This window comes from Erythrolamprus reginae, chromosome 1, assembly GCF_031021105.1.
Source record: "Erythrolamprus reginae isolate rEryReg1 chromosome 1, rEryReg1.hap1, whole genome shotgun sequence".
NCBI classification, from domain to species: domain Eukaryota; kingdom Metazoa; phylum Chordata; class Lepidosauria; order Squamata; family Dipsadidae; genus Erythrolamprus; species Erythrolamprus reginae.
Window position 1 is genome coordinate 35,280,423 of NC_091950.1, and position 12,100 is coordinate 35,292,522.

General features: G+C 40.9%; 1 protein-coding gene across 2 annotated transcripts in view; it reads right to left on the reverse strand.

Moving 5' to 3' along the window:
• Positions 1-11,739, reverse strand: part of TRIM9 (tripartite motif containing 9) — a 100,881-nt gene extending 89,142 nt beyond the window's left edge. For both annotated transcript variants that reach the window (XM_070732971.1, XM_070732962.1), the window contains exon 1: positions 10,900-11,739. In XM_070732971.1, coding sequence (XP_070589072.1) covers positions 10,900-11,739 — 840 coding nt within the window. The remainder of the gene's footprint in view (positions 1-10,899) is intronic.
• Positions 11,740-12,100: the final 361 nt, after the last annotated feature.

Genomic DNA, 12,100 nt, shown 5'->3' on the forward strand with positions numbered 1-12,100 from the left:
CTAGGGAGGGAGAGCAGCTAAAAGGAAAGCCAGAGGAACTGGATGGAGGAAGAGAGAGGGCAAGAGAACAGAAGGAGGATTAGTTAAAAGCACCAGCCATTCCGCCAAGGGCTCCCAGCCTCAAATGTAAAAGGAAAATAGAACGCAGAATGAGGTACTATAGTCAGGTATGTTCCAGAAAGGAACATATTAAATAATTACCCTACTCCTCTAGACTTCAAATACTAAATCTAAAAAATTTACAACTACGTCGTCTCCGAACTGATTTAACTGTTGTTCATAAAATCATACATCATAATGTACTTCCTGTCAGTGACTACTTCAACTTTAACAACAACAACACAAGAGCACGTAATAGATACAAACTGAATGTAAATCGCTCCAAACCTGACCGCAGAAAATACGATTTCAGCAATAGAGTGGTCACCGCCTGGAACTCATTACCTGACTCTGTTGTTGCTTCCCCCAACCCCAAAATCTTTAACCTTACATTATCTACAATTGACCTCTCTCCTTTCCTAAGAGGTCTGTAAGGGGCGTGCATAAGTGCACTTGTGTGCCTAATGTCCCTGACCTACTGTCTTAGAAACATAGAAACATAGAAGTGTGACGGCAGAAAAAGACCTCATGGTCTGCCCTTATACTATTTTCTGTATTTTATCTTAGGATGGATATATGTTTATCCCAGGCATGTTTAAATTCAGTTATTGTGGATTTATCTACCACGTCTGCTGGAAGTTTGTTCCAAGGATCTACTATTCTTTCAGTAAAATAATATTTTCTCATGTTGCTTTTGACCTTTCCCCCAACTAACTTCAGATTGTGTCCCCTTGTTCTTGTGTTCACTATCCTTTCTATTACTAGGTTCTACTTATGTTATGTTATGTTAATATGTAACACGAGTCTACCGAGAGGGGCGGCATACAAATCTAATTAATAATAATAATAATAATAATAATAATAATAATAATAATAATAATAATGTACTATAATACTATACTTGTTTGAGAAATAAAAATAAATAAAATAAAATAAAAAATAAAAATATTGCTTTTTCTTCAGCTTACAATGTTTTTCTGGCATTTAGCAATAGCATTTAGACTTATATACCGCTTCACGGTGCTTTACAGTCCTCTCTAAGCAATTTACAAAGAGTAAGCATATTGTTCCCCAAACAATCTGGGTCCTCATTTTACCGACTTTGGAAGAATAGAAGGCTGAGTCAACCTTGAGTTTCCTGAGATTTGATCTGCCAAACTGCTGGCAGCCGGTGATCAGCAGAAGTAGCTTACAATACTGCACTATATCACCGAGGTTTGGTTGCAAGAGGAAGTTAAAATGTGCGTATCTCTTTACAGGCACATTTGGCTGTGCTGGAGCATGGAGAAGAGAGGTATGCCCAATTGTACCTTCATATTTTCCCTCTCTCACGTATAAATATGTGCCCCTCCCATGCAATGTTCCCTCTAACTTTTTTTCGTGGTGGGCGGAAAAGTATAGTGGCTGACCGGCAGTCCCCTTGGGACTGGGCGGCATAGAAGTACAAACAAACAAACAAACAAGTAAGTAAGTAAGTAAATAAAATAAATCCCTTCTTTTTTATTAAAAGAAATTAATAATAAAACAAAACCAAACTCTATTACTATTAAAACTAAAACAACCAGCAAATCCAAAAACATAACTATTAATAAAAATAGGTGAGGGCTGGGTTTTTTTTTCTCTGTTATTATTTAAGTGCTTTTACCATATGCTTTAAATCAAGAGTCACTTCTCTCTCTGTTTCTCTCTCTTTCCTGTCATTCTCTGCCTCAATCATTTTCTCATTTCTCTTTCCCCCCACTTTTTTCTATCATTTCTCTCTCCCTCTCTCTTCCTTCCACTCCTCTCTCTCTCTTGCTTTCTTCCTCTCTCACTCTCTCTCACTCTCTTCCTTCCTCTCTCCTCTCTCACTCTTTCTTTCTTGCTCTCTCTCACTCTCTCTTCCTTCCTAGCTTTCTCTCTCTCTCCCTTCCTTTCTTTCCTTCTCTCTTCCTTCCACTTTTTTCTCTTTCTCTCTCTCTTTTCCTTCCTTCCCCTCTTCCCCTCCCTCTCCCTCTCTCCTTTTATATTTATCTCTTCCTTCCTTCCTCTCTTCCTCCCTTTCTCTCTCCCTCTTGTTCACTTTTCTCTCCCTTCCTTCCCTCCCTCCTTCTTTCCTCTCCTCTATCCCTCCCTCTCTTTCCCTTCTTTCTCTCCACGTCTCCGGCTTTGCTGACAGGCACAAGGCTCAAGCCAGCTGCCCGGGAAAGCCAGGAAGGTCCTCCTGCCCCCCCCCCCACCATGTGCTGTTCAGATTATGGATCACACAGTATCTTAAGCCATAGCATGGATGAAGGGTTTGTGCTGTGGTTGCATGATTATATTCCTGTGCACCAATTTCCACAACATTTGCACAGTGTTGTGCCTAATATTAAAGGGCCTGGCATGTAGGCATCCTCACTCCCCCAACCAAACAGATTCCACATTTAGCTTTAATTATACTTTGCTTGATGAACAAATTGCACTCTCTCTAGTCCCACTGGGTACGTGACTGGCTGAGGGTGGTTTTTTTTTAGAAAAGCAAGTTGGAAGCAAAGGCAGCCATGTGTTTGCATATGTGAGAGAGAAAAGAGTGTGTGTGTGTGTGTAACAATAATTAGGAAATACGCTGTCTCTCTACACAGAGCAGAAAACCCAAGCAGGATTGGAAACCTATTAGAATCTTATAAATAAAACTTTATTTTATGAAGTAGGTGATATACAGTGATACCTCATCTTACGAACTTAATTGGTCCTCAAAACCCCACCTCCGGACTTCCATGTTTTTGTGATGCTGTGATTTCACTGAGGCTCCCCTCGCTGGGAAGCCCCACCTCCGGACTTCCATGTTTTTGTGATGCTGTGATTTCACTGAGGCTCCCCTCGCTGGGAAACCCCACCTCCGGACTTCCATGTTTTTGTGATGCTGTGATTTCGCTGAGGCTCCCCTCGCTGGGAAACCCCACCTCTGGACTTCCATGTTTTTGTGATGTTGTGATTTTGTTGAGGCTCCCCTCGCTGGGAAACCCCACCTCCGGACCTCCGTTGCCAGCGAAGCACCCGTTTTTGTGCTGCTGGGATTCCCCTGCAGCATCGCAAAAACACGGAAGTCTGGAGGTGGGGTTTCCATGGAGGAATCCCAGCAGTGCAAAAATGGGCGCTTCGCTGGCAGCAGAAGTCCAGAGGCGGGGCATCCCAGTGGCAGCGGCTTGAGTTTTTAAGGTGAAAATAGTTTGGAAGAAGAGGCAAAAAAATCTTAAACCCTGGGTTTGTATCTTGAAAAGTTTGTTTGTGAGACAAGGTATTACTGTATTATGAATAGTTTCTTTTACTAAAGATATATATATATATATAGAGAGAGAGAATTTTTAATCAGCTATATGATACAATATTAAAATTTAGATAAAAGAGATTTTATTATTCTTTGCATTGATGTAATGTAACTTTTTATAGTAAGACGGAGAGGAAGAATTTTTATTTAGATTTTTAAGCATTGATAATGTTGTATAAAATTAATAGAAAATTTTAGACAAGGAGAGATAAGAGCCTCCATTGAGAGAGTAATAAGAAAAAAAAAGTTTTTATATGATTGGTTTTAAGCACTGTTGGTGTGTTTATAACTATATATTGTTTTATTTTATGGCGGAGAAAATAAAAAAAATCTTATACCGAAAGTAATTCCTCCCATACAAAAAGTATGGTTACCCAAAAACCTTAATTGGCAGAAACAGTCATTTGGGACAGAATGAACAACAAGCAGTGGACAGAACCTGGCTCTTGTTCCTGGCTTAAATTGACCAGAGAGCCAGAGGGTCTTTGTTTGTTGTTTTTAATTAAAGTGTTTGTTTATAATGTTCAGCCAGACATTAGCAGCCAGAGGTACCTGTAGTAGCCAAGTGCTCAGATGTTCCAGCAACCTCAGCCAAAATGGCCTTGGAAGGCATTTCACAGTGGTGTGTGTGTGAATGTGTATAGTAGGATACAGCAACTCCTGACCATGTTTTCATCAACCGCATTGATGAAGTGTTATCCATGATGTGTCACAACCTGTAATGGACTGTGAGAATAACACTGGGAAAAAAAAGAGACTTCTCTTATCTGACCAAAGCAATGGTCAGATAAATCTGAGGCCAAAGCTACAATGAGGATGGAGAAAGCATTTCAGATTTGAATCTCCCTGGTAAGTTCTCTTGTAGAGAGGCAGAAGTCTGTTATTGCAATCTTGCAGTAAAAGTAGTTTTATTATTCATGGTTTTGATGTTCAGCTCTGGCCTAACTCAAAGGGTTGACATAATTCCATAGACACACCCATGTAGGGTTGTTGTTTAACAACTGTGCAGTTAGTTTGTACTGCCTTCATTTGAGGATGTTTTCTTTGGAACCTCCTTTCCTACAGTCTTGAGATTTCCAGGTTCAAATCTACTAATAGTTTTCTAAGGTCAGGTACTATTTATTTTATTTTATTTTATTTTATTTTATTTTATTTTATTATTTTATTATTTTATTTTATTTTATTTTATTTTATTTTATTATTTTATTTTATTTTATTTTATTTTATTTAGTCCAATACACAATACATATTGAAGAGAATAGACATGAAGTATTATATATAAAGAAAAGATATAAAAATAGAGGAGAAGATATATGAAAGGAAGAAAAGATATATGAGATATGAGATAAGGAGAGACAATTGGCCAGGGGACGAAAGGCACACTAGTGCGCTTATGTACGCCCCTTACTGACCCTTAGGAACCTGGAGAGGTCAATCATGGATAGTCTAAGGAAGAAATGTTGGGGGTTAGGAGTTGACACTACTGAGCCCGGTAATGAGTTCCACACTTCGACAACTCGATTGCTAAAGTCATATTTTTTACAGTCAAGCTTGGAGCGATTAATATTAAATTTGAATTTGTTGTGTGCTCTTGTGTTGTTGCTGTTGAAGCTGAAGTAGTCATTGACAAGCAGGACGTTGCAGCATATGATTTTGTGGGCAATACTTAGATCGTTGAAACCAGTCTGGATTATGGACTAATATTTGTGCACGTGTGATAAAGTGTAGCTTTATTTCTTTTGTGGCTAATATTTATTAGCTGACTTTTAAAAGCACTTGAATTTAAGATGTGGGAATAAAAAAATGGGAAGGAATCATTAACCTTGATCCCATGTAAGAGACATTGGAGGGAGGAGATGCTTCATCCAGATATGGTTGGTGTATCAATTATAGCATTATCTGGATCAGGATGCTTTGGTTTCCATAATCCATGCCTTTAATTATATGGATTTGCTGGTCTACTGCAATGCAGTGTTTATGGGGCTCCCTTTGTAGATAACCAGAACTATAACTGGGACAAAGCACAGTGACAATCTCCCTAGTGCAGAATAACATCTATTTTATACTCATAACACTGACTAGCAGTAGACTTTACATAGAAGACTGACGGCAGAAAAAGACCTCATGGTCCATCTAGTCTGCCCTTATACTATTTCCTGTACTGTATTTTATCTTAGGATGGATCTATGTTTATCCCAGGCATGTTTAAATTCAGTTACTGTGGATTTACCAACCACGTCTGCTGGAAGTTTGTTCCAAGGATCTACTACTCTTTCAGTAAAATAATATTTTCTCATGTTGCTTTTGATCTTTCCCCCAACTAACTTCAGATTGTGTTCCCTTGTTCTTGTGTTCACTTTCCTATTAAAAACACTTCCTTCCTGAACCTTATTTAACCCTTTAACATAGTTAAATGTTTCTATCATGTCCCCCCTTTTCCTTCTGTCCTCCAGACTATACAGATTGAGTTCATTAAGTCTTTCCTGATACGTTTTATGCTTAAGACCTTCCACCATTCTTGTAGCCCGTCTTTGGACCCGTTCAATTTTGTCAATATCTTTTTGTAGATGAGGTCTCCAGAACTGAACACAGTATTCCAAATGTGGTCTCACCAGTGCTCTATATAGCAGGATCACAATCTCCCTCTTCCTGCTTGTTATACCTCTAGCTATGCAGCCAAGCATCCTACTTGCTTTTCCTACCGCCCGACCACACTGCTCACCCATTTTGAGACTGTCAGAAATCACTATCCCTAAATCCTTGTCTTCTGAAGTTTTTGCTAACCCAGAATTGCCAATACAATACTCAGATTGAGGATTCCTTTTCCCCAAGTGCATTATTTTACATTTGGAAACATTAAACTTCAGTTTCCATTGCTTTGACCATTTATCTAGTAAAACTTTGAATCCAATTTGAAGTTTTGGTCATTATCTTGAAAGTCTTACACAGCAGAGCACCAAGATATAACAACCAACACCTTGCCAGAATAGAATCTGTAGGCCCAGTTTAATCATCACAAGAGAGACTGTTTAAAGTCTGTTCCAGTTCCAGGTTACATGGGGAGGTAACCAAATGGCAGATCTTGTCATATTAGTCCACACATTTTCATAAGCAGGCTAAAACCTATTTCATTGTGCTGTAAGTCCAATTAATTGGGGCACCATTGTGTTTTTTTAAAAATAGGAATGAGAAGTCTATGGTATCAGATGACATCTCTTTAAAAATGTGTTTGTTTTTATTCAATTGTTTAGTGCCCAGAAGCCTTTGGCAGTGACCGGGCTTAGAAATATAAAATAAAATTAGTACATGAATAAAATAGAAGGTCATTGAATTTGCACTGATGCTCAAGGTATAGTTTAAACTATTGTTACTAGTGCAAGCCGTTGACAGATATAAATTATGAGGAATTCCTTCCTTCTGCTTGCCTGAGCAGTAAACATTGTCCTTCGCCAAGACAAACAGAGCTTTGTTCCTGTGCTGGTTGTGAAGCAATTTCCCATGGCTAAAACATGTTAACTGGCCCCTGACACTACAGCCAGCTCTGAAATGATGTCAAAGGTCAGTCCCAGGCTGCTATTTTGACAGGAAAAGATTATTGGCCAGAGGCCACCAAGGGCTTTTTGCATTATATCCTAATGGGCAGAACCAAGTGGAAGCAGAGAAAAGAGGTAGAAAAGTTCATTTTTGTTTTCTATTAACAATTTCCAGTTTTGTGGGACCTTAGTGAGATGCTCTCAGAGATGCTTCTGCATATGTTTTTTTTAATCCCCCCCCTCTTTACCCATATATTTACCCCATCTTTTCAGCCTTAATTTAAAGCAACGTTTCTCAACCTCAGCAACTTTAAAATCTCCAGTCAGCACCAATGGCTGGGGAATTCTGGGAGTTGAAGTCCACATATCTTAAAGTTAATGTTGTTGAGGATGAGAAACACTGCTCTGAAATAATTACTAAGAAACAAAGTATGGAACCATTGGAGGAGGAGTAAAAATGCCTGTATGTTCCATAGATATATGTGGGGTGAGGGGATATTCACGCTCTTTATAGTCAAATCTTTCTGTCTAGTTACTTCAGAAATGAGGTTGACAGATAGAAACATAGAAACATAGAAGACTGATGGCAGAAAAAGACCTCATGATCCATCTAGTCTGCCCTTATAGTATTTTCTGTATTTTATCTTAGGATGGATATATGTTTATCTCAGGCATGTTTAAATTCAGTTACTGTGGATTTACCAACCACAGTACTGCTGGAAGTTTGTTCCAAGGATCTACTACTCTTTCAGTAAAATAATAATTTCTCATGTTGCTTTTGATCTTTCCCCCAACTAACTTCAGATTGTGTCCCCTTGTTCTTGTGTTCACTTTCCTATTAAAAACACTTCCCTCCTGGACCTTATTTAACCCTTTAACATATTTAAATGTTTCGATCATGTCCCCTCTTCTCCTTCTGTCCTCCAGACTATACAGATTGAGTTCATTAAGTTTTTCCTGATACGTTTTATGCTTAAGACCTTCCACCATTCTTGTAGCCCGTCTTTGGACCCGTTCAATTTTGTCAATATCTTTTTGTAGGTGAGATCTCCAGAACTGAACACAGTATTCCAAATGTGGTCTCACCAGCGCTCTATATGGCAAGATCATAATCTCCCTCTTCCTGCTTGTTATGCCTCTAGCTATGCAGCCAAGCATCCTACTTGCTTTCCGTACCGCCTGACTGCACTGCTCACCCATTTTGAGACTGTCAGAAATCACTACCCCTAAATCCTTCTCTTCTGAAGTTTTTGCTAACACAGAACTGCCAATACAATACTCAGATTGAGGATTCCTTTTCCCCAAGTGCATTATTTTACATTTGGAAACATTAAACTGCAGTTTCCATTGCTTTAACCATTTATCTAGTAAAGCTAAATCGTTTACCATATTACAGATGCCTCCAGGATGCCTCCTATTTGAAAAATAAGATATGGGTGATAAGCATATGGAAAGGAGAAATGGACATTTAAATGGGAGATAAAATCAAATCCCTTTCATTCTCTTCACTCAAGGTTTGGGGGATAACTCATTTGAAATCAAACCAACAAACAAAAACATTTCACCAAACCTCAGGTTGGAGGAATTGAGAAAAAAAAAAGTAAAATATGGATTTCAATATGTGGTGCAGAATCTTTTAAGTAAAATTCTACCTGGTGTGATCATAATAATTATACAATGTCCCAACAATTGTAGTGCAGTTTTAAGGTTTTTTTTAAGCTTAAAACTGCACTGGCTTTTGGGGATATCTTGTACTTTAGTGTTATTCATAACACATTATAAATGCTGATGTGTTGCTACCCTATGAACTGAAAATCTCTACTTCAGCTTTGCACATATTGGTCCTGCTTCTCATACGTCATGAATATGTAGCCCACTTTGTGAAGAAAATGCATTACCAAGTAGCAGAATAGCAATAGGGAGAAATCAGATGCAAACATGCCTAATTCCACATTTTCAAAGCAATATACAACCTGAAATTGTGTGTTAATTTAAAATCATTTAAAATTCATAATTCTCCCAATTATGCAAGCAATACACCACAATAAAAAGGGAAATCTGCACAAAACCCCATATATATTTGTGAGAATGATGTACAAATTTCTATTAGGGAAATTATTTGTAAAAAGTAGATTCACTAGAACAATAGGCATATGTCAGAAGAACTGTGCACCTAAAGTAGCCCCCCCCCCCCCTGTGTTAAATGTTCTTTTGGAAGATGAGGAATCTTTAAATTCAACACATTAGGCTTGACATACAGTACATGAAAAAATTAAAAATGGAGAAACTGAAATAAGCAATGCACCTTCCTCGTGGCAGAGGAAGCAATTCACATTCAGGAAAGAAATGTAGTCTTCTACAGCTTCTTTCTTCCACATCATATTCACACATTCTGCTACCTTTAAAGTCTCCCCCAACAGGTTTCATTTTAGTTGTATACACCTTTTTCCAAGGACCTTAGCCAACTAAGAGATTAATTTGTGGCAGACTGGGATCTATGTCAGTGCTCAGTGTTAATACTGGGGAAGGGACCGTTTTGAACACAACTTTCCTTTAATTGGGTCCAAAACATCTTCTCCATTTATAGAATAAACAACACACTTCATTGTGTATTTGGAAAGAGAAAGAGCCATTTTCTATATCCAGACTATTTTTTTTGACCAGTGGCTTATAATGTTTTCTAGCATCATCCAGCCATCATTTGAAGCAATATAAACTCTGTCCTCATTACCATTATACATTATAACATTATACATTATACAAAGAGAGTTAAGTGATGGTAGAAGCCCTGCTCTTCTCATTTCAGGGATTAGAATCTGCCTGGCAACCTCTAGCTGTACAAAGGTTCTGTAGGGAAGTCCATGATAATGTTGCCTAAATGAGGACAAAGGGACATTTAAAAGGAAATGGAAGGCCAGTTAATTTTAGGAGTAATATGAGCATAAGATACTGGGAGAATACAACAATCTTGTCCCTGATTTTTTGCCTCTTCCTCTCCCAGCTGCATTCATCTGTCAGTGTAAAACCCACCCCACCAAGCCCCCAGTATCTTGTTGCTTGCTACTGCAGGCATCTTGGTGCAAACACTTGAATGGCAGCCAACAAAGAAGATGAACAGGCCGGGTAAAATATGTGACACACCAGTGCATGTGTTTCTTGGATACAAAATCAAAGATGCATTCTCAGAACACATATATTGGCAGGATAGATAGCTAGCACGCCAGCAAAGAGAAGCAAAGACTGGGGGATGAAATCTGTTTACAGATAGGGAGATTGACTCATTAGAGGTAGGAGGAAGAATAAGATGGAGGAAATCAAGGGAGGGAAGATGCTGAAAAGGTAAGGAAGGAGCTCTTTGATGAGAATGAAATCTACACATTGCATAAATGCTTAAAATACGGAACGGGGGTGGGAGAGGTGGAAAAGAAAGGTTGGCTAATAGATTGATGAATGAGTCATCTAACCATGAAGGATTATGATGTTAGCATTGACGAAGATACTAACTCAAGAGCTGAGGGAGGGAAGACCAGAATTGTTGCTATGTTTCACAAAGCGCCTTCAGGCATTTTGGGGCTACAGCTCCATCATTGGCTGAGTATGACGGGAGTTGCAATTCCAGTAAACATTTATGGAGAACCAGTTTTTTTTTAAAAAGGTACAAGAAGGCAGGAGGACTGGAATAAAACTGTACTAGAGAAAAAGTAAGAGAAAGGAAGGAAGGAAGGAAGGAAAGAAGGAAGGAAAAAGAAAGAAAGAAAGGGGGGAGGGGGAGAGAGAGAGAAAGAAAGAGAGAGAAAGAAAGAAAGAAAGAAAGAAAGAAAGAAAGAAAGCTGTAAGAAAGAGAGATCAATAGATACTGTGGAGAAAGATCACAGTGACCCAGGCTCAAAGGCTGAAATGAGGATTTCCATCCTTTCCCAGGTCATTCTATTATATTTGCTCTGTTCATTATTCAGTGCTCCCCAACCCAGGACTGACCTTATGTAGTTTCCACATGGCGCCCAGCGCCTTCACCTCATGACTGGAATGCTTGCCTTCCTCCAGACACTGGTAACAGACGGGCATCTTGCACTGCACACAGTACATGCTGTGATTCTCCAGCTCATGGTCAGTGCAAGTGGAGATCTTGCGTGGACTGAGCCTCCGGCTGACCCGGCCCTGAGCTGGAGGTACCAAGCGGTGCTTAGCCAGGGGCCCGCGTGGTGGATGGCAACGCAGCCGGCATGGGTCACAATAGAAGACGTCGCACTGTTCACACATGACTGTGGCCTCCTTGGGTATCTTCTCACACAGCTGGCAGCGCAGAGCAGCCGCTTTGCTTTGCTGGTAACGGTCAATCACACCCTCCAAGACCCGGTTCTTGGGGAAACCACGGAGGCCCCGCTCATCCAGAATCAGGCTGCGATGGCACTGAGGGCAGGTGAGGCAGGAATTGCGTGGCACCGGTGCCAACAAGGCAGTGGAGGAAGCCAGTGGCAGATGAGCAGCTGGCGGGACCGTTGGAGGGAAGACACGCACGCCGTTGGGCGACTTCTGACACGGTGTAGTGGGTGCACTGGCAAAGCCACCATATGAACCATAGCCGCTGTCTGCCTCACTGTACAGGCTCATCTTGTCCAGGTCCAGGTAGTCATAGTCAGACGAGGAGCCAGCCGACCCTGAGGCACGCCGGCTCTGAGGCGACTCCGTCTCTGGCGTCTGCACCAGGATGTTTCGGGCACATGCCTGGCACAGGTTGTGTGAACAAGGTAGGATTAGAGGTTCCCGGTAGAAGGAGCCGCACACCGGGCACTTGAGTTCCTCTTCCATCTCTTCCATGGAGCGGGGGGGTCTGTCGACGCCTTGGAGCCACGGGTTCCGCCAGGAGGGCAGAGGCTGGAAGGCGGGCGCGCTTTTCAGCACCACGGACAGCGAACCCGCCAAGCGAGCCGCGCTCGTCTCCAGCTTGGCTCCTTTCGAGCCAAGCGAAGCCAAGCAATGCCTGCTCTCAACTCCTGCAGCCTTCCCAGCGCTTCGGGAGCTCCGCCTTCTTGGCTCCTCATTGGCTGTTTGCTCCGAGGGCTGAGACGCCATTGGACCAAAGCAGTCTCCTAGACCCCCGCCTGCCTTGGGATACTTCGCTTCGCCGGCTTTGCTGCTCACCCCCGCCTGCTCCTCTGCATGGATAAGAGACGGGTGC